Here is a 23,967-nt window from a genome sequence, read left to right as displayed (position 1 = left end):
TAAAACAACTGATTTTAGTAACAGGCGTGCAACTGGTTAGTGCTTTTATATATATTAATCAGTTTTATGTGTTACTCTTGCTTCCTTCTGGTTGTAAATAGAAGTCCTATAAGATGTTGTTAAATCCTTCTTAATTTCTCTTTTTCTCATGTTTTATTCAGTTATTTCACTGAGGTTGCTAAAAAAGTTAGTGTCTCTATAAAGTTAGTGTAAGAAAAATTTCCTTTCTAAGAGTGGAGCTCGAAGACATCTATGGGTGGTTTTGGAAAGAAGCTTCAGAAGTCTTATTTTTCTGGGGAAAAAAAAAAAAAAGACAAAAATTCTAGCATTCCATTGCTTACACGCTGATTTTTGTGATTTACACATTATCCATGTTCCACGTAGGGTTCATTCATTTGGGGATTTGAGTTGATTGGATTTTTTCTTGTACTTCAAAGCCCAGCATTTCTGAGCTTACACTCGTAAATTCGAGATGGAATCTTTCTTACGATCGGAACAGATCGTAACATTTCTTCCTGAGTTTAGATAAGTGCTAGATTGGATTGCCTGCATTGGGTTGGGGATTTTTTTTCAATGTTATTCTTTAAGAATATGTTTCACAAATATCTGAGAAACATTAGAGATACAGGTCACCTGTCTTGAGTCATGGGTATGGGCTAGGTGACCTCTTAAGTTTGTTTCCAGCCTTATTTTCTGTAATTCTATGAATATTTTAATTTAGCCAGCATTTACATGATGGCTAGCAAGCTGGAATAGAAGGCAACTCATTGGTCCAGAATACTTCCCTGTGCTGCATAGAGGGTTAAAAAACTTTCAGATGATTAAAGAAAGCAAACCCAAGAGCCAGCATAAGACTCCTTCACCAGGTAGTTTTATACTCAAGTCTTTAATTTAATGGGCATGTTTTCTTTCTGCCCATCTCGCTGGCAGGGCTGAATTTCAACTACAGTGATCAAAGCTCAGCTGAAAAAACACATTTTGCATAGCTCTTTTTCAAACAAATGCTTTCTCAAGACCTTTTCAGGTGAAAAGATAAGAACTTTATTTACTTTCCATTTCCTCAATGGACAGTGTTATTTGGCTGAATGTCACTGTCTAATCACTTTAAATTACATAATTATGTTAATCCTCTGCAGTGCATGCAATAAATGGAAATAGTAATGACTGGGATGATTCAACTGTAAGTCATTTTCTGGAGAATGAGAGAAGATTAAACAGCAATGTTCTGGCCCTCCTGCTTCTAGAAGTAGAACCATCAAGTGCTAAAATAGTTTTGTCATTTTTGTGTATTATTTCTAGTACTTGACCTCACGCTGCACTGTAAGATGAGAGAGTGGGATCTGCATTCCCTTGACTTAGAGACAAATTGGAAATGTGTAGCCATGGTAATTTTAACTACTTGACACTCCTCCTTTAGAAAGGAGTTCTTTTTAGAATCTTTTTTTCTTTTCAATTTGAGTTTTAACCAACAGACTCTTTGGAAAGAATCAAAAGCTCTTTGTTTTTAGTAATGCTTTATTACTTAATATACCAGTTCATAAATTGTCTAAGTGTTAATAATTGCTTTGGAGGTTATCTAATTCCAACTGGTTGTGCCAACGAAAGTCATTATAGGTTTGACTATAATTCCTCTGCAGTGGAGTTTAATACCAGTGTAGACAAAGGTAAATGAATGATATTCAGCCTGTGTGCATATTGTTGTTTTTCTTGTATTCTTTAGTCTTCCCTTTTCTTCTTATTACTTCTCTGTTGACTTATGAATGGGAACTATGAGATGGATGATTTTTCTACCTTTCTGATCTATCAATGCTGTAATCTTCACAGTCTTTCTACAAGAATACAGCATGAAAAACTAGGACAACATGAAAAAGGCACAGGGAGCCCTTGAGAGGAAATAGAGGTTTAGAAGCATTATATAGCTTTCCCCATTACCAAATGAAAGATCAGTAGATTTGATTTTACTCATGCAAGGTATTGAAATGTTGAACTTCTGCATCTTAGAAATATATTGCCAAAATCATTGGAGTGAAAGGGAACATTAACTTTGAGATTGTTTGGAAAATTACTGTCATGAGATTAAGCTTGTTTTTAACTTCAAAATGTTGAAAAAGTGTATCTAATTTCAAAGAAATCAGCAAAGCATGTTAGAAGGAAATTAGGGTGTTCTCTGTTCTTTAATATTATTACACCTTCAAAAGGTTTTATTACATTCTCGGTAGATGACTGGTATTTTAGCCTTTAAAAATCATCCCTTCTGCTCCTGTTGACTTTTTTAATGATAATGAGCATTTATCAAGATACATATGAATGTGTTATTCAAATAACTTTTTTACTGTGACAAATCTTTTAAAGTATTGTTGATCTGATCCAGCAATATTTTAAGTTATAATAGAATACTTCCATCCATTCATAATCACAGATTCCCACTCAAACTTTGATAGTACTTGGGTATAGTGATTGATGGTTGTGTTTTGAGTATTGTTCCCAGTAACACTAAGAGATTTTTTTGTGGCGTCAAGGGTAAGAAGAAGATAAAGGAAAAGGTAAGAAAGCCTTTTCAATAGGACAAACATTTTTTTATTAGTATTTGATTAAATTTTATAAACATTTGAATGCATTAATCCTTGACACTTTGTGTATTGGAATATCTGCATATAAAAATTCAAAGGTAAATTTACGGTGCCTACATCTTTAATTGAGATTACATTACGGTTGAGTTGTAAAGATGAGATTTTATTTGGTCAGTACACTGGAGAAAACATTATCTTAAAATATCAGGTCATCAAAATGCCATACCTTAGTGGCGTAGATGTGAAGTTCCAGAGTTTTAAATTTAGTCTATCAAGAATATAGTCCTAATTATGCTAGCATCTTATAATTTAATGTGACTCAGATGAATATACTACAATCACTGACTGCATCCTTAAAGACAGGCAACAGATAGTTGTAGTATCTAAGCAAATTTACTAAACCATATCTTCTTCAGAGGTAGCATCCAGTAACTTTGTGTTTATTGATGCTGTATTCCATATCAAAACATTCACACTAGATTCTTTGTCATGTAATGAGAGCAAAGACTCGATCATGCCATTATGCAATAAAGCACATTGTTGCAAATTTACTGGACCAAACAACAACAGAAATAAACCCTTGCCCTCCTGCCACAATCTCTCTGACAGTCTAAGATTTTATTTTTTTTTTTAAGGAGTTCTCCCAAACTACAAGAGGGATAATTGCTTTAAAAGTTTGTGTTCTACCTCTAAGAAATTTGGCTCCTTGCCTATTACATTCGAGGTTTTCATGAGACCTGACACTTATATTTATTTGATTTCAGGTTCAGTTCTTATTTGTAGCAAGTTCCAAAGCAAGCTGCTCCTGTGGGTTTTATTGAAGACCATTAAGTAAAAGAAACATTTAGAAAAGTAACTAATTATTTAAGCATCTATTAGAGAGAACAGCTTTACTTGTGGTTATTGTACAGTACACTAATCTTGATAACCATCCTCTGACTACTTCTTATTGTGTATTTAAATGTCTTGAAGGATTCCCCAGTACCTCTAATTTATTATCTCAGATGTTAGAACTCTGATTAAAGTTGTAGAAAGATTTTTTTTACTGACTTACTCCAATGCCAGGCAGAGTAACTTATACTAGTTAAAATCCAGAAAGTACAATGAGGTTTGATATAATTTCCTAATCCAACTTTGGGAGGGCAGAAGCTTGCACTGAAAACTCTACTCAGTATAGCATGAGAGGTTGTGGTGGTGGTGTGATGTGATGGTTTGTGTATGTAACCCAAATCTCATAAACATTTCCACTGAAGTAAAATTAGTGCTCCATCTGTTTGCATGGCCCTTTAGGTGTTATGCCTTTCTTTTACATTAAAATGGACTCCCAAGCTTGTTCATCAGTTATTATATGTTTTCACTGGGAGTTTGCTCTAAGCAGTTTTGCGGGTGTGCATCAGAAACACTTCATATTTTGAGGTTCCAAAAGAGTCGGAGAGCTTCAATCACAGTTCTCATGTGTTTGAAAGTTAAGCCCACAGCATGTTAAAATTTCAGAGTATTTGCATTCATTTTGTTTACCTGAGTCAGGTTGATAACCCAGGTTTGGAGCAATAATAAAATTATGATCTTTGAAAAACTAGGACATATTTCTTTCATCCCAGCTACTATCAAAAACTGAAACTTTGGAATTATGGTGAGGGAGATGTATGTACTCAGTGGTGCTTCACCATTTAATTGTTGAAGTCACAAGCACTGGCATGAAGTCAGTTTTAATTAAGATACATTTATGTAAAGCCAAAAAACAAAGTTGAACTATATGGCTATCTGAGCGAACAATGTGAGCAAGAAATATTACATATTTTTCTTAAGTAGTTTGTTGGAGAGAAGGGCTGACAAATCGTTTGTAAAATAAAAAACATAAAGTTGAGAAGATTTCAGTGATAAACATTCCTTAAAAATAAATTCACATTGGTAGCTGTTCTGGGTGATGATAATCACACAGAATGATTAAGGGCCTGAAGGCAGACCATATTTGACCTACATAACTCATCATTCTGTAAGAAAATAGTTATTTTCCATCTTCCAGTTCAGCATAAGTCACCAAGTGCTATAATGAATGCTGATATTCTTGTACTGTCAACTTCTCTATAACACTTTTCATTTTGCCTTTTTTACCTGGCCTTACCAGTAGAAAAACTTTTCTGTGGGACTTGGCCTGTAAAAAAGCCATCTCTACAGATGCATGTCACTATTCTAGTGCAGAAATGGCCAGCCTCCAGCGTGGTACTACATACACCCTCCTTTCCAATGGACACCAGGACAGAGTCATACATGTTGGAGCATATGTAATGTGTGAAGAAGAAGAACTAGTAGCTATTAATCACATGATGAATTTATGCCAGGTTTTGTAATTGGCAAGGCATAGCAGTGGAAGACTCATAAGTAGATTCATGGCCTATCAAAAAAGATTGACTACCCTGTATTACAAAATGAGATGAATATGGGTTTGATAAATAGTGAAAGAAATGAAACATGACTGTCTGGATATCCAGATCTTAAAGGCAAAATAAAAAGCAAAAGGCCCCATGGAAATTATTATTCTTTTCTTTAGATTCAGTGTGTTTCTTGCAATAATACTATATATAAAAAATAACTAAATTCCATAGCTTTTAAATTGATAGGTTCTTCTTTATATATATATATATATATACATATATGTATATATATATGTATGTATGCTCAGGAAGAGCTTGAACAAGTGCTCCATTTTGAATTGGGGTTGCTTGAAAATTTTTGTGAGTACACTTTCGATGGAACAAAGGTGTGTAGGTAGTACATTTCATCACTTCCTTTTGTCAAAAAAAATCATAATCAAATAACTGAGAAGTACCTATATGCATAATACTGACCAGATGGATTTCTGGTCCTCAAGAAGGGGTCTTCTTATGAGGATTAGAGGCTTTTTTTTTCCTTTATTTTTTTCTTTTAAATCTTATCCTTATTTTGACATGAGTTCATATGTGATTGTAAGTCATTTCAGTCCGTCTGTCTGTGCTTTATCATATCCGTATGGAAACTATTTTGCAATTCTCACATACAAAATCTCTGATAAGTGCAGATAGCATCATTATCATACAAAAAAAAAAAAAAGATGTTTCTGACATAGAGTTAGTAAAGTAATGGAAATAGTGCTTAGAATGACAGAAATTCTATTCCTCTTTGAACTATTCAACAAGTATTTCTGTTCAAAGAAACATTAGCTCATTAGTTTTTTTCAGTGAGGGGTGCTTAACATTCTGCAGCATAATCAGATTCTGCCACAGGACCAGAGGGAAAAGCCAGATGTGTAGCCCTTAATAGCTGGAAAGGAATGAATTATAGATTTATGCTTGTGAGAGTATCTTGTATCATAAAAATCCTGTTGTAGTGCTGTTAAGCTTTAGTATGGAGAGAGACATAAAGCATTTTAAAATTCAAAACCGTCAGTTTGTTAAAGACTAAATTAAGTCCTACAATTACCATTCTGTGGGCTTGTGATTACCACCTCTGTAGGCATCTTGTACTTATTTGTCATTTTCAGGTCATCTTCTATTTGTGTTCATCCTAGATTTTCTTTATTTATTTCCCTGAAAGCAGTGTGCATCTTACTATTGCCTAACTTCAGGAAAGATTGTATGGGTTTCAGAGAAGCAGGATAAAGGATTTATAAGTGAGTGAAATTCCTTTCAAAACTTATCAATCTGTCATAAGAACCTTATCTTTTCCTCATTTATAAGGAAATAGCCTGCAGCTATTGATACCGTGTTTGATAGAAACTCGTGACCATTTTAATTTAAGCCTAACATGGCAAATCTCAAAAGTAGAAGAAATACATTTGCAACAATTTCTTATGTAAAATCATTCTCCTATCATACATTTCTGTATAATGGTAGTATCTAGTCAGATAGATCCTTCAGCTGTGGAAAGCTGAGGAGAAATGTGAAGTGCAGACTGTTGATATTTATGAGCAAACTAGTTTGTCAAAACACCGTTCCCTGTGTTGAGCAGTACTACTTCCCTCCCTCCCTCCCTCCCTCCCTCCTTTCTTCCCTTTCGTATTTATTCTTTATCCAGTTTTCATCTGGTCTTGCATTTAGCTTTGAAGCGCTATGACACAAAGACAGTCTTTGTGCAAGAAAGCTGTGTTCACAGAGCTAGAGAATGAACAACTGAGTAGTTGAAATGAAGCCTGGTTTCCCATGGTTTGAGTCCTATGGTTCTTTCCATGTTTCTGCAACAAAAAACACAGCTTCCTCTTCACATCCTTCCTATCTTCTCTGACTGATCTGTGGATAAAAATGTATTATAGCTGGTTTGTGTAACTATCATAGGTGATTTACAGATAGAGTGCAGACTGGTCAGGAGGATGACAGCAAAAAAAGATTGTTGAGACTATGCTTTGACCTTTTCCTCAATGGGAGCACTGATTTAGATCTCTTTCTTCTATGAGCCTTTGACATTTATGAAACTCAATGGATTACTCTTCCATTGATGAAATGGGCGAGTAGGATCAAAAGTTAATAGTATACAACTAACTAAGTTGACTTCCTTGGGAGTCAATTCCAGTTACTGCTTATATTCACCTAGAGACCAACAACCAAACACCAAAAGGGAAAAGAAAACAGTACTAAAATATCATGGGTTGTGTTCTACAGACCAGTATCCTTTTAGGTATAGAGAAAAGTATAACACTGCAAGGACACTGAAGACCTATGATATGTGATAACAAGAAGAAATTAAGAATGACATTTCTCATGTACGTATGTGCACAAATTATTTGGAGTGTAAAGTGAAGTACTCTGAAGTAAGGAAATTCTAGAATTTTAGTTCTTCTTTTCCATGTAGATGCCAACCGTATTATGTTTCAGCCTCTAATTATGTGTTTATGCACTATTTTTACACACAGAGATTTGTTTCCTTCTTTGCAAAGAGCTGAGACTATTCATTTAATAAGCAATTGTTAGATATTTTTTCCTCTTCATTGTCCATTGTGTAATAGTACTGTTATTTACTATGTACAGTTCAAACCTCACTCTCAAGGGAGTTACTAATTTCTTTCTAACCTTTCCTATGACTCCCATTACTTACTTTTGAGTACTTCAGAAACAATATTAAGCTTGCATTTACATTATCCTCCTGAAATGCAGCTTTCATCTTCCCATTTCACACATGGAGATGAGGCAGAGAAAGATGTTCAAAGTGTCCACTAAAAGGTGAGTATAGTGAAGAAATGCGATGGTAGTCAGTTTAAAGTGCTTGGAACCAGATATTTACGAATTATTAAACATTCTGTAGCATGTGTTCAAGCATATTGCAGCAATGACTCTTCAGCATTTAAGAGAAATTAACTCCAAAGTATTAAGTCTTGAGGAAAAAAAAGGAAATTATTACTTGTTTCCTCATAGTTAAATCCAGAGGAACTGATTTTTCTCCTCATGAACTAACTCTAGGAGTTATAAGATAAAAACCAATAGAGCACACTGTGCAAAACCCGTGTGGAAGAAGATTGAGGTCCCGTGGATTCATTGGAGGCTCTCAGCTGAGGTACAAATTGCTGGTATTTAAGCATGGTAAGGTGCAAGTTCATGCTTATGCTCTTCAATCCTTTACGGACAGAAAAGTTGGTTTTCTAGTCAGACCACCCTCTGAAAGATAGAAATGCTCTCCTGAGGGTAGATATTCGTTACGGCCTGTAGACTGGATGCTTACTGTTCTTTGATGTCTTAGACAGAGTGCCAAGGTGCTATCATGATTATCTAGCATAAAATACACAGCAAGCCAAGAAAGTTTTTTCTCATGTAATCTTCATTGCGGAGAATGGTTGATGAATCATTTGTAGAGACTTGGGATACAGAGATTGTGTTAGAGCAGTTAGGTTTGCCTAATCACAGTAACCGGTGTTTGATGTTTCCATGAGAGAGTCCTCCATTAACTGCAGCTGAACTTGGCTGAGTGGAAAATGAAAAAAGGAGACTCAAATTTCAAGACGCTCCCTCAGGTGCTCAAAAGTATGCTAACTGGCACTGTGGGAGACCTCCTAACACAACTAAGGATATTTAAAGGAAAGAGGCCATGACAATATGAAAAGCAAACCCTTATATTGTCACTGAACCCACAAAGTTGGTCAAGATCAGCCGTGCTTTACTAGCTGTTACATGTCAGACTTGCATGAAATGCTCCTTTTCACAGAGGACTGATTCCAGCTGTGCTTGCTGTACATCTACAGTCTCAGCAACTGGAAGTATTTAATACTGGGCAGAAAAGTCCATGAAAATTAATGCAGGAGAATTTGTCAGGAGACTAAATATTAGGGCATATAAGAAAATGGATTTAAATCTTAGGCTTCACAGAGATAAAAGGATTTAGAGGCTACACTGGCTTCTGTTGACAACTGGAATCTAAGACAGGAGTTGTAGAGACCCATATAGCTGACTTCCATTACAGCTCTAGACACATTTTAATCTTTGTTTCTCTACCTGTAAAATGAGGGAGGCATATAGAACCCACAGCTACATCCTGGTATAGAATTTGAAACTCTGGAAACTAATATAATTCCTAAATATTATTATTGCTCATCTCCTACCATGTTTATTATCCATGAGGCTGGAATGTAAGAAGGGATGTGTAAGAAAGATTGTCTTTTAATACAATGTTGAAGCCTCCTTGGAATGCTCTGTTTGTAATACTTGGTCCTACAGGAATAGGTAAAAACACCATAAATTCAAGATTCTGACATAATCTAGGATTAAGAGGAAGGCTTTAGTCAAGAACATGTACATATATCAGTTTATTCTACTCTGTGCCATATGAAAGATCTTTTGTAAACTCTTCCTGATTTTGAGAGCATGTCCCTTGAGATATTTCTTGAATATTCATCACAGTGCTCTTTGCAAATAACAGTTGTTGGAATGACTTCCAGTATTTTACACCTTCTACTATTTAGGAGTATAGAATTCCTCTTAAAATTGGTGTTTTAATATATGATCATGGAGTTCACTTCCAAGTAAAAGCAGTATTACTCATTTTGCTGTTGATATGTGAATATCATTCAGTTATATTGGTTGTTGTTGTGGCATTAATATATATTTTCAGATCCAGCTGTTCATTTTACCAGGATATTCTTTCTGATGGAAACCTTTTTTTCTTTGCCTGTAGCTATTGTTGACCTCCATATAATTGTCATTGTTATTTCAAGGCTTAAAAGGAAAGCAAAAAGGTGATGGTCTCTAAAGCCGTATGCTATAAGAAGTATATCATACTTCATTTAATAATCTAATTTGTAGTGGAATCTATATATAACATTCACATACTGCTAATTTGTTGTCATTCTGTTGTCGTCAAACAAAATATACCAACAAAATCGTTGCATTGTAGACATAACCTTAAAATATTAAAATATATGTATATTTATATCTGTATGATCCTTTAAAGAACAACATGCACTAAGACAGGCCATGGTACGCTCACTGACTTTGGAAAAATGGTATCCACTGTTATTACAAGAAAATGTACATTCTGTAATTCACTGTAATGTATTTTCAAAGCCATGAATCCTTTGCTGGTGATCTCTAGGAAGCAGATTTGTCTGTTAGCCAACTAATTACCAGATAAGTGCCCAGAGCAAGCACCTGCCATCTCCTTTATAAAACTGTGCTATGCACAGGGAAATAAATAGTGACAGATCCCCTTCCTAAATTTGTCCACATTGTGCTCCTAGATTCATTCTTCATTTCATTAGTTGGATGACTGTGATTTTTGAATCACAGAAGTCTTACGCTTAAAAGCTCCCTCAGTTCTCTTCTGGTTGCAAATCCTAACTGGAATGCCAGCTTGCATGTCACTTTTTTCCTGTGATGTGAGGTCCTTGGTGTAGTGATTGACACTCCACACACCTTGTTAAGAAAAAAGCTCAGAATCCAGACGTCACACTGACTATTCTTCAAAATGTTGCTTCTGATTGCGAATGACAGGTTATTTTGAAAATGCATGCTTTGTATACTAGGAGGATACTGTGTCGCTAAGTTTACTAGTAGCACAAAATATTAATAAGTAAAAAAGAGTCAACTCCTGGCTGGGAGGATTTATAGATACCTATAAAGAAACAAGCTAAAACAAGTGAGTATAATGCAAAGCAGCACAAGAGTGTGTTTTAAATGTTTTAGAGGTGTTTTTGGCTTGTCTCTCCTTAGTTGTTTGTTATTACTCTTTTTGTTTCTTTTGTTAGTTGATTTTTTGGTTGTTTCCTTCTTCCTCAGAGTGCACATCACAAAGGAAATCATTTAATAAACCCCAGCTACATAGCCTTCTCTCTAGCTTTTAACTACATTTTGAGTTTTGAGGGTTCATTGAGGGAATACTAATCCTTAAAGACTGCTGAAGAAAAAGAAGTAGGAATTGGACTCAGTGATCCTTGTGGGTCCCTTCCCACTCAGGATATTCTATGATTCTGTGATTCTAAGGGTAAGAACCTTACCCTTAGGTAAGAACATGGAAAAGAGCAAAGAGATGTCTGCCATGGGAAAGTACCAGCGCAGCCTTACAGTAATGGTGAGTTCAAGTGCAGTAACTTATAGAGGAAGAGTTGATTCCTTTTAGACCCTTACATGGGAATGTGGGAATGTTAAAGTTTGAATTAATTGTTAATGTAGGAGGAAGATGTTCTAGAGGTGTGTCTGTGTGACTTGGACAGAAAATCATGATACAAGATATCATTCCAAATTTGTATTCCTATTGATGTTTCTGTTTGTTTGTTTGTTTTGTTTTGTTTTTATTATTAGGAAGGCCTATATGGTCAGATGATGCAGGAAGGAAGTGGGGAAAAGTAAAAAGAAAACAGGGCAGATAGGAGATTGTAGTGGTGATCAAGCTGAGAAATGGGAAAGGTATTTCTGCTGTGCTGACCAAAGGAACCAGACAGATCGTGGAAGTGTTACTGGGAAAGAAACAAGATTTTGATGACTTGCTATGCAGGCCAGGGAAGGGCCATAGTTAAAGTTGATCACCATAGGGAATGACAAACCTGGAACAAACTGTCAGATGTAATGAAGATGAGCTTCAAGTCAGTCTCTGCATATCCTCCCATTGTTAAATGTATTACACAGAATCACAGAATGTTAGGGATTGGAAGGGACCTTGAAAGATCATCTAGTCCAGTCCCCTTGCCGGAGCAGGAATACCTAGATCACATCACACAGGAATGCGTCCAGGTGGGTATTTTAAGTTTGTATTTGACCATGGTTCATCTGCTAAGGAGCATTGTTGACCTGACTTGATAGGGCCATGTGTAATGATCTTGATGTAAATATTGTATTGATAACTGGAATGAGTTCAGCATGAGGTCATCAGGATGGTCAGGGGCTGGAGTACTTGGCTTGTGAGTAGAGGCTGATGGACAAGACTTGTTCAAGACTGGAGAAGGGGTGTCTTCAGGAGAACTTAGCGGAAGCCTCCCAGTTCCTATGGGAAGATTACTGAGAGGACAGAACCACGTGCTTCACAGTGGTGAATGTGGGAGGATGAGAGATAATGGGCATAAGTTGAAATAAGAGTTTCAGACTGGATATAAGGAGAAATGTTCAACTGCTAGACTGTCTTAATGGGAAAAACAACAGCCCAGAGATGTAATTTAGTCTCTGTCCTTGAAGGTTTTCAAGGCCCAACTGGTTAAAGCCCTGAGCTGACTGGGCCATACCTGACCCTTCTTTGAGCAGGAGGCTGGACTAGATGCAGTCAGAATTATTCTAGCATCCTATGACAGACTGTAAAACAGTTTTAGTGACTAGTGACATCTATTTAATGCTGTGATTAATTTATTGTCCTGCTATGACTTCGGTGATAATGATTTGGGGATATCAGATGAAGAATCCTAATTATCACTAGAACTCCAACTGTTTACTGAGAAATTGATATTAAATGTGTATTTATCCTTTAGTTCAGGTCTATTCTCTCCATAATATATTAAAGTACATGATCATTTGCCATGCACGCACTCACACACACATATATATGCACACAAAAATAAGAAACAATATTACAGTTGCAAAAGTGACTGGTTTCTTTAATTATTTTTTCAAGATTTCCTATTTCTTAGAATGAATAAGTAAATTCCATGTGTACTTTGGAATCAGTGAGTTCCTAGGAATGGTATAACAGATGATAACATCAGATGCAAGTGTGCTTTTAGATGGCATTTTCTCTTAACAACTTAGTGCTGTGCATTTATTGGGATACATGGTGGCAGGGATGTTTCTTATCGGAATTACTGTGTAATTCCATTAGAAAAAAATATTTTGTCTGCCATTTATTTTCTGCTTTGAGATCAACGCTCCACATGTGCAAAAAGAGGCTGCTAGAATTTAGTAAGTAATAAATCAAAGGAACTCTTAGTACCTAATGAACTAACTGTGTCTTCCGGACCTATTCAATAAAATTTAACTTAGATATTTTTCCAATGTGTAATCTGTGTGACCTGCAGTATCTGTTTGTTTTTTCAATATGAAAAATGTCTCCCAAGTGTAATAGCCCAGAGTTTCAAATGGCACAGTGGGATATGTAATGCATATTTTAACGTTTTCTTCTAATTTGTCGCACATGCTTGTTGTGCATGATTACATAAAAGTCCATATTTTTAAACCCAGTGGTGTAAGTGTGTAAGATGTATTTGGTTGGGCTAGAAGATTCAAAAGTCTAATTTATCTGGAGATATGCTTAGTCAAGTAGTTCTTCATAGCAGTTAGCTAACACTTCAAGCTCTTAACAGTGCCCCTGAGCCATAAAACAAATTTGCATGTAAGAAATGTTTTGAATCTATTAAAACAGCTCAGAGCTAAAGAGTTGCTATCATGTCTTTGTTGACTAACATGAAGCGAGATCCTACAAAAAGCTAGGCTGTGATCGACGGATGCCAAATCTTAGGTTTTGATGTGATTATATATTTCTTTCATGCATAGCAGTTTAAGTCTGGGACAGGAGCTTCAGAAAGACAGCAATCAATGGGTCTCTGCAAGACTACACAAAATATATAACTCCTGGCAGTTGTCAAGGCAGAATTATTCAAAAAATAATCTGAAATGCATTTGATCATACACTAGATGGTTTAATAATTTATATTATACTTTATTAGCAAAGTCTTGTGTTTACTTAGTGGCTGCCAAAACAAGATGAAAGGCTCCCTCCATGGAAATACAAGATGCTTAGCTCAAAGTGTCACCTTTGCATTTCAGTTTGATAATTACTTCTCTTCCCCCCATTTTGATTAACAGTATGGAGGTTTAAATCTTAGAGTACCTTTTCCTTCATTGTGGTCCTTTCTAGTGAGAGAAGTGTTCTTTATTAATAACAAGTCTACCCAAGAGTTTATGGCTGAGCAAGGATTAAATTAGTATGAATAAATATTTCTGAAAGCTTCTTTAATATTTCCTCCAAGTATTTTTCAGATAAAAAAAGAGTCTTTGGATTTAGTTCTAAATTCCACTGAACTGAGTCATTATGCTAATCTTCCCAAGTCTTGCAGCTACAAAAGTGTTTGTGAGCTCAGGTAATGAAACTGTTGCACTCTTACTACTGCTTCTGTATGATAAATATTACCAGCATTATCAGTTCAGAATATTGCAGAAATATCTTGAAGATTCTTTGAAAAGCAAATACAATACAAACATTTCATCTAGAGATACAAATAAGGGCCTTACAGAATTAATGCTTTGATAAAGTCAGAGCACAGAGGGAGTGGACCAGAGTAACCGCCAGTTCAACAAATGAGATCTGTGCCTCCACCCAAACTTTTTTACATCAACAATGCATAAAAGAGCTCTCATGAAGTTGGTTTTATGAAAGATGTTCTGCAGGTGTCTTGAATAATTCTTCAAGGCACAGTAGATGGAGAATTTTAGGGGAAAAAAATTATGGGATGATCTCAGAATATAGTGCTTCAGTAGTGCAAACACTGAAGGTGATATAACAGTCCAGAGAAGCTACTGTAATTTGTCTTGTCTATCCTAGAATGCAGGGTTTTAGTTTTGGTTTACATAACACCATACTCTCACCTCCTTCTCTATGCACGCAACATATACTACAACATGTACTGCATTCTCTACCTGAAAACCACTTCCTCAAATGGAGCCTATAACAGGACTTTTTGCCCAAATAAAAATGTATATGCAGTGTTTTCCACTAGCACACCTGATAATGTGATAGTTATATGCTAGTAAGAACAGATTGTATTCTAGACAGGCAGTTCAGTGTTTTACAGACTGCAGTGAGGGCCACTCCAGCCCTTTGCTCAGGCTTGAGAGAGTACAAGAATTGTACTCTCAGTTCAGTTTAGCCCAGCTCTTTTTCTTCCCGTTGAGAGTTCTGTGCCGTGTCTTATGGAGCTGCAGAGCAGACTCTTGGGAAAAGGAATCTACCTGCAGGCATCTCTGAGAGATTATCATGGTTTTAAAAGCTGTTGTACAAATTGCAGGGTGGACAAAAGACTGACATTTTCTAAAGGAGCCTTTCAGCTGTAGGGAACCAGATGTAACCTTTTCACAGTGCATCTTCTGTGATGATAATGACAGAAATTTTCAAGGAAGGGAGTGGTATTGTCAGTTTTGCAAGACAGAGTATTGGGGCAAACTAGAAATTAGTTCTTGGGACATAAGGATTAGATGAAAATATTTGTTACTTCCATTGAAAAAAAAAAACAAAACAAACATATTTGATAGGATCGTCTAAAGACATGCACAATATCAAATAGAAATGCAGTAGTGTTTTAAGTGATAAACTGTGAAGTACATCTTAAAGAAAAGGGTCACTTTAGTTTGCAAATTGTGATCTTTTTGTCCATGTAAAATATCTTAATCCATTATAAAATTAGTAAAGAATTCAGGTTAGTGATGTAATAGGAGTAACATTTCATGTAAAAACCTTAATATGCATCTATTGAAATAAAAACTTCTGGTTTAAACTGTGTGTCAGTCTCTTACAGGATCCGAGATACTGTGCAAATCCAACAATTTTGTGCAAACATTTTAGAAAATGTGACTGCCAGTAGAAATAAATGCACCAGAGTTCAAAATGCAAGGTAGAAGGAAGGAAAACAAAGGCACAGTAAAACTGTGAGAATCGTACTTCCAGCCCAGTTAAGTTTCAATATAGGTAAAATACTGTAAGAGAAACTCTCATATACAGAAAGAAAACTTTTTTAAAAAAAGAAATAGGTTTAGTGTGCCAGTATGATCATCCAATTTACGACAAATATGGTAAAGTAAGGAAGAAAACAGTGCTCCCAACTTTACACACTGCGTTACTCTCATGAAGTAGCACTGGGGACAATGGGCAGTGAGGATAGTAGGGTTCACCACCACTGGAACTTTGTAAACTTTGCTAAAATCTCTTTTATCATTCTGTCCTAGTACCACAATGCAGTACTATGTAATACATATACATTGCATAATGCAATAGAGGTTTATAAGAACAATATAACAGAAAACAAGAGCAGTATCAGCTATTCCTCATCAAAATAATTCTAACAAGATGAAATTATTTCATTTTATATTGGAAACCAGAAAAACTGCAAAACAAAAATGAAGTGCCCATGAAATCACTACTGCACAAGGATATGAACATATGCATGAAACACAAATATTTTTAACTGTTAGTAAAACAAATAAATATAATAAGAAGAAAAGTCAAGTCCTTCAAAACTTGTTACAAGTTGTAGCTTGTGTTTGGGATGTTTTCCTGCCTATCCCCGGTCTTACAGAGATGGGTATGTCGGAAATCAGGCTGAGCATGAAGGGGAGCATGGAGCAGAAAGTTTCAAAGTACCGAGATACTGGCCATTTTATCTGTTTTGTGACAGACAGTATCTAGTTTTGTACAAATAAATGTTCAAGACCTTACTAATTATCAAACTGTTTAGAAATATTCAATCGGGAGTTTGGAGTCTGACTGTAATCAGCCAAATTGACCCAAACCCCAGAAGGCAAAGGCAGGGACTGGGAGAATGAAGAGCCACCCACTGTAGGAGAAGATCAGGTTTGAGACCATCTGAGGAACCTGAAGGACCTGGTGAAATGCATCTGTGGGTCCTGAGGGAATTTGAGGATGTAATTGCTAAGCCATTCTTTGTCATATTTGATAATCTTCTGGGTGCAGTACATATAAGAAGCCATCCTCCTTCCACAGGTCATTTATTCAGGAACCTTCCACCTGTATGAGTTGTGATCTAAACCAACAGTACCTCAGATGTTAGAACAGCACTTACGTCAGCCTGTCATTTGCCCCTTTGATGCTTGCTTACCTAACCAATAGTAATAATTTGTTTTCTTCTGTAATTACTATTATAATTCCTGAAATGGAGAATGGGAGACAGTTACATACAGCTTGACTGGTGCTCTCCCACTTTCATGGGCAACCACATGTCATGGAGCTGTGATATTTCTTTGAGTTTGTCCAGAAATATGTTCGGTCAAAAAGGGAGTCAAGCATCTGTTGTATGCTTTCATGTGACTCTTTTTCAGCTGCTTGGAAATACAAGATTATCCAGATAGGTACTTTTTGTGTGCCTGGCTTATCTTCTACCAAATGTGAAGGAAAAATAAATGGATTCTTCAAAATCCTTTTCTACTTGGAAAAAAAAAAAAAAAAAAACAATTAAAAAACAGGCTGAGTTCAGTTGAATTCCTAGGAGATTATTGAAATAGAGGGAGGAAGAAAGAAATGTTGCAAGATCATCCAACCTTTCTTTAATTACACCTTTTACTTTCTTTTCTACTTACATTTCTTGTAAATGTCATCAGATTACATTTTTAAGAAATGCTTTCATTTTTGAGTATCTACATGGCTAGTGTGCTGAACTGAACAAGGTTGCAAGAGAGAAGAGTTTATTCTTTCCATTTGGATTTTAAACTGAAAGAGTGGCTCTAACTTGTGCTGCAGTTAAAAGTCCTCCTGTTCTGGAGGATCTTAGTACTTGCAGTCAGGTTGAGAATGGTAATGGCAGGCACAGCAGGGAACTCGGATGCAATATGCTGAATGAGAAGGTGAGTGTTTTAGCACAGCTGCCTCCTGAGGGTCAGGGGAAAGGAAAAGCCCTGTGGGAGGATTTTCAAGCACCACTGAGCTGGCACACCAGGAGATGATGATTGACTTCAGAAGAGCCCTGCTGTGCAAAGGATTGTTGTGTTGTGGTCCCCTTTATCACTAGTTAGAAATTTCTTTTGAAGAGACCAAACATAGGAGAGTAGTGAGTTAGCAGCAAAACAAACAAAAAAAATAATCCTTGAACAACTCTCTTTGATGACATTGAGTTCTGGATTTTTGTTTCTGTTGCTAATGGCTTCATTGATTTGGCAGTTAATTTTGTTAGAAAGATTGACTTTGTATGGCATTGGTAAGAAGTCTGTATAAAAAACAGATGACCTGATGCTGACACAGTGCAAGTTGAATTGTTTGCCTTGAAAGGGGATGGCATTTTGAACCTCAGTGCAAAGGGGAGATTTTATTTGTATCTGATATGTACAATCAGAAATACACAGCACGGTTTCATCTTAATACATGCATTTCTTCACAGGAGTTCAGGCATACACCACGGAATGGCACAAACTGGAAAGCACATCCTTCTGCTGAGATCCCAGTGAAAACGTCTTTCAGCCCCTGGATGCCTTCGCAGCTCCCATGGCAACAAGAAGGAAGTGGACTGAAGATACTGTCTGTCAGCCTGGCTTTACTGGCAGTTCTTGTCATGGTGTACTACGGAGGGATGAAAACAGAACTCTGAACTGAATGAAGCTTTTAGGAAAACATGAAATTGCTGTTTAAAATCTTCAAAAGAAACACTTTTACCAACATATCTCTCTCTCTTAAAAAAAAAAAAAAAGATATAAATTGGGCAATAACTTGTACTCATGCTATGCCTTTCCTGTTATTCATAGGAGAGAATGCTAGTAAGCTCTAGGAAGATGTACCTGCCAAAGTTTGAGAACTTTGTTTGGTGAAACAGTTTGTTGCATCTGTCCTCCTTTTCTATTTTTTTTCTAAAACAATGCAATGTTTGCATTACTTACTCTATTTATTACTGCTCTGGCAGGTAAAATTTTATACAGGAAACTCCTGAAGCTTATAAGAAATCTTTTCATTGAATATTGTTGGTAATCTTTTATGGGCAGAACATTTATAACTTTCTTAAAGATTTTGCTTAATGCAGTGTGATGGTTTGATGTGTGTCTTTTTACATTAGAATCAAACACTGCCGGGCCATTAAAGTTTGTCATTTGTTGCTATTGATTTTGCTGTCATGTCTGAAAGAATTTTTGGCCTGCCATCTTGCCTCTGTCAACTTCAGAATGAGTTACTAAGCTTTGTTAATACAACAAGAATTATTTTTTTACATACAAATAGTTTTAAAGTTATTTTTATTATCATTGAATGGGAAGATGGGATTCTAGTGGTAGAGTTCTAAAGGATGGATTTAGTAGTCTCCACAGATTTAGTATAATGCTCAGATTCACCAAATGTGAATCTCATATTAGCTGTATATTGGATCATACTGTAAGACAATACAGCTCTGATGGTGGGGAGGCTACGCTTTGCACACTCCAAATTTCTAATTAATGACATTAATACATGACATCGTTCGTTTGTTCATGTCTTGTCACCTTTGTGGATCTTCCTCCAAACTTCCACTTGCAAAGTCTGTTTTAAATCTTAAAAATGGGAACTGTCTTTTTTTTTTTTAGTATGTTTATGTAGTATCCAGCACAGACTGAGCTGCGCTCCAAACATGGCTCTACAGTGCAGATGAATAATCCCCTAGGAAGAATGCTTTGTACTTTTTAAGTTGAGGATTTATCACAGTTACAGGCAAATTAATCAAGAAGTTCCACCATGATGCTCCCAGTACAGTCTGTAAATTATATCAACAAATAATGATCATCTTCAGGAAATTAGGTGTGTATTGACTTGAATATTATATTTCTTATTGCAACCACTGAAGGTCATGAGCCAAAACTCAAAAATTTTGAGATTTAAGAAAAAGCAAACAACAACAGCAATAACAAAAACTGTGCTCTTGTTTTGCTTCTGTCTTTCCAGATTTTTCTCTACAACCACGAACATGTAACGATCAATAATTTACATTTTTAACAAATCTGAAATTCTATCAAAAAAACAAAAAAAAAAGCAAAAAACCACTTGACTCCAGGTGCTGAAATTTGCAGGAAAGTGCCAAGTATCACAAGATTCTCAGGAAAATAATGAGTTGACAAAATCATTATAACTGAGCCAATTTTTTGCATTTGATGGGAATAAAGTATGCAGATATGTGCTATGCCTCTAGCACTCTTGCTGTCAGCCACTCTAGCTTATCTAATTGTAGCAATTACAGATTCATTGCATCAGCTGTTACAGAGATTTACAAAGCTTGTGATTTAGATTCTGTGCATAACTGGCTTTAATGGAAGTGGTGTATTTTCTTAGAAATAATGCAACATGTGGAAGAGGGTGCAGAAGACTTTGTAAATGACATTGTCCACAGATGCAATATATTCTTAAACTGAGCTTTCCTGTGATAAGTAGGAAGTGTTGTTTATCAAGTGTTTTATTACCTTCCTTTTAATTTTGAGAGGGCCTGTTGACACTTTGTATTGTAGAGCAGTAGAGTGTTTTTCATTTGTTTGTATTTGTTTACGACTGAAACTTTCAAAGCCACTGAGCTGAACAAGTTGGTTCTGATCAGACAGCTCATCTGAACCTTCAGGCAAAACCCAAATTGTGCTCTGGTTGAAGCTACCATTGAAGGGCACCGGGAAACCTTAGTGAGCGTAAAACGAAGTGGCTGTATCTCCTTTATGGAACACGTTGACCTGAACCCATTTGATCTGTGATTTTTGCTCCCATTTGGCTCCCTGAATGCTTCTAAGTGCCATGCCAGGTGGCATTTTTAATTTTTACATCAGCGTTATGTTTGAGACCTACTTCTACCATGTATTCTCTCCTTACAAGCCATAAGGGTGGGTGAGAAACCTACTGCACTCCAAATTAGTGAGGACATTGCAGGAGAGTTTTCCTGACAGTCGATTGATGTCGCTCTACCAGATGCATAAACATGTTTGTCACTAGAGAGTGTGTCTGGCTAATAAGCAATCTACATTCAATGCGCTTTTTTGTTGTCGTTTGTTTTTTTTGTTTGTTTGTTTGTTTTTTAGCAGAAAAGGTTTCCTTTTGGTACTAAGGAAGCCTCGACTGTTTCTCTTTCTGTCTCATAGCACTGAGTTCCCTTTGGCTGTTTTCAGTGAGGAATCTTGCAAACCACAAGACTTGGACAGCAAAGACATCTTGAATCTCTTCTGAACAACATTAAGTGCATTAAGATTTGTCATTTAATCTTTGCATTGTAGTTTTCAGTTGATAGTATACTTGCTTAGTAAATGAGTGTGAAATAAAATGTGTTTTACGTAAAGCTTGTTCTATAAAGCAAGAAAGAGAAAAGAGAAGGTACCTTTTGAGGAGAGTTCATCCACCCGTCACATCATTGCCTGCACATCTCTGAACATCTGACAGCTTCTGTTAATTTAGTTTCGCTTCCCAGTTCAACTTCCCATATGGAAAGCTGGAGTGATTTTTGAATAACAGCAAGTAATATTTGAGGTGGCAGCAACTGGCAACTCTGACATGGAGCTTGGCTGCGGCCATTACCCAGAATCCGCCCGCTCTTCTTGAGAAGCAATTACAATTTCACAGGTTGGAATTAAAACTCCCTGCGGTATGCAAGAGAGTAACTGAAACTGTCAAAGTGATTTCAAGCTGCTAATCTCTTGCTGCTCAAAGAGTGAAAATAGAGCCCCTCTTACCCAGGCACAGATCTGACAACTTAAAAACTCCAGCCTCCCTCTATGTTTAAATACATATGGAGAGTGGCTTGATCTGCTTGCAGAGGATATCTGTAAAGATGTTATGTCTGTGAACATTTGTGTGTTAATAACAAGTCTATCTTTTATAACTGCAAGATGTGAGTAACTTCAGGGACTAAGACAAATATAAAAGATCTGAAAATCTGATGGAGCAAATAGGCGTGTGCCTGTCTGTGTGAGGTTTATTAAATTCTTTATTTATATATTGAACGTGCAGTACTTTTGCTGGAAAAATGGCTTGCAACATTTCTGAGTTTTATTTTCACATATTACTTATATTCCATGTTTTATTTCGAATGAACTTTGTTTTATTGTAAAGATAGAAACAAAGAGCATTTAGAAATCACAAACAGAGGGGAAAAAATGAAAAGCTGTAACGCCTTTGTAAAGCTAGGATGCAAAATGAAAAATATTAGTGCGAAAGCTGCAAAGCAGGTTTGAACCAGGAGACAGCCCACAGAGTTGAGGACTGGCTGCAAAACACCATTTGACTTGCTCAGAGGCAGGGTTCATCCACTAGATAATAACTAGATAATTAATGTTAAAATGATTGCTGGAAAACACTTGTGCAAGTATCATTAAATGTCTTTTAGTTGCATATTTCATTCATGCAGGCTTATACTTAGTATTAAAGTGAATCTTTTTTTTTTATTGTTTAAAATAAATAAATATGCTTCGGTAGCTGTTGGAGGGGAGAAGAACTATGAATAGTCCTATTTAAAGAAGAATAATACCAGAAAAAAGTCATAACAAATAATCATGTCCCTGCACCTGCTGGTATACTGTCTGTTAACTCCCACTTAGGAAGCTGTTTTGGGTTTGGATCATTTATGTTGTAGGTCTATTTCATTGTGCTGTGTTGTGACAAGCTGGGTGTTTGAAAAGTCATGAATGCGCCTGTGTTCCAGTCAAAAAGCTAATCAAGCTGATGGCAGAAAAGATCCTCAGATCTCTTTGTTCCTCTGTTCCACACCCTCTTGTAGGCCTTTTTACCATCTGTGCACAGACTTCTCTCCGTTCCCTTAAACACTCTGCTCATTCAAATTTCCTTTATCAATGTCAGATGCTAAAAGAACAATTAGATAATGTGCTTAACTTTCCATGTGGTCCTGTTAGGAAAGGAAGGTAAGAAGTAGGAAGGTGAGGATACGTGGTCCAGTGGTGAAGGTGTTGTGATGATCAAAGAGCATGAGGTATTCTTGTGTAAGACAATCATCATCACCTAAAACTGATCATAGTATCTGTCTTGTGCATCCTTCTCTTTCTGTACCTGTAATGATTAGCTGGTCTCTCTTGCATTACCTCAGAGTAAACTGCATTTTGTATGTAACGCTAGAAAAATCCAGAGTGACTAAAATACGTGATTGAGGGCAGACTGAAGTACAGCAGGAATGTAGACAGAGATGTGCAGATACACGCAGTCCCCCAAAACAAGGAGCCAGTGCAGCATCATACACCTCTTTTTGTCATATGGCTTCATCTTGTATTTGCAGCTGAACTTTTTCATGGAGTCTTCATTATTAACATGCTAATTAGGGGTATCAGAATCCCCCCATGTGCAGAGAGCTAACATTGAATAGGAAAGGAGACGGGGGTGGGGGGAGGGCGAAGAGAGAGAGAGAGGGAGAATTAAATATTAAAAAAAAAAAAAGGCTCTGGACTTGTTATGTTTAAGATCAAGAGGGTATTATTTAGTAGTAGCATCACCAGAAAAACGCATTAGCAGTGCAGAATGGAACTAAATATTGCATACAGTCTTGCTAATGCTCTTCTTTGCACCTTTTTCTTCTGTTTTCTGAATACTTACTCTCCATTCCAAGGTTCTGAGATGAAGATTCCTCTGGCAAGACCTAACCAGATCAAGGGGAAAAATCTGCTTTCTGTTGGTAGTGATTTAGCATTTATTTCACTGAGTAGGGAGAGGCGGGGTATGTGAATTAGTTCCCACAAATTGAGAAAGGCTAATATTTTAGCATCTTCTTGGCAAACTTTTTTTGTGTGTGAACTATTTAGTAATGATAGCAGATAGCATTCTTGAAAAGCAGTGTTAATGTGACATTTTATGGAGTACAATCTGCTTTGGATGGTTTGCTCAATGCTGGTTGTAGGTAATGGAATGAAATTCCATGCTCGTGACCAGAGTGTGATTCAGACTGATGCCTACAACTCGTGTGCTTTAAATGTCCCATCTGTTGTTGAGTGTGAGAACAGGCTAGTTGTGCTCAACTGAGCATAAAATGCTGTGTCTACTCCCTTCCTGGGTGGTGTTTGTGGGGACGAGTGTACAAATGGTTAGTTGGCAATGGGTTACAGATTACAGGAGAAGCTTGGGGACGATAAAACACACAACAAAAGGGACCATAATTGTTTGGCACGTAGTGTGAGTTGGGGGTCTGAAAGAAATTAATGTGATGAAATCCTGACATCATGGGAAATTTAACTTTGCATAGTTAAGATCTCATTACAGTATACTGTAAAGGGGAAAACTGTTTTATGGTGCTTGGAATGCTTTGCTGCACAGACAC

The 23,967-nt window shown here is 36.5% G+C and overlaps 1 protein-coding gene across 1 annotated transcript in view; it reads left to right on the top strand.

Moving 5' to 3' along the window:
* Nucleotides 1-18,818, top strand: part of CDKAL1 (CDK5 regulatory subunit associated protein 1 like 1) — a 434,104-nt gene extending 415,286 nt beyond the window's left edge. Inside the window, exon 16 of the mRNA XM_035549604.2 lies at nt 18,106-18,818. Coding sequence (XP_035405497.1) covers nt 18,106-18,312 — 207 coding nt within the window. The 3' untranslated portion in view covers nt 18,313-18,818. The remainder of the gene's footprint in view (nt 1-18,105) is intronic.
* Nucleotides 18,819-23,967: the final 5,149 nt, after the last annotated feature.

The sequence above is a fragment of the Cygnus atratus genome, chromosome 2, assembly GCF_013377495.2.
Source record: "Cygnus atratus isolate AKBS03 ecotype Queensland, Australia chromosome 2, CAtr_DNAZoo_HiC_assembly, whole genome shotgun sequence".
NCBI lineage: Eukaryota > Metazoa > Chordata > Aves > Anseriformes > Anatidae > Cygnus > Cygnus atratus.
This window is presented reverse-complemented; position numbering and strand designations above follow the sequence as displayed.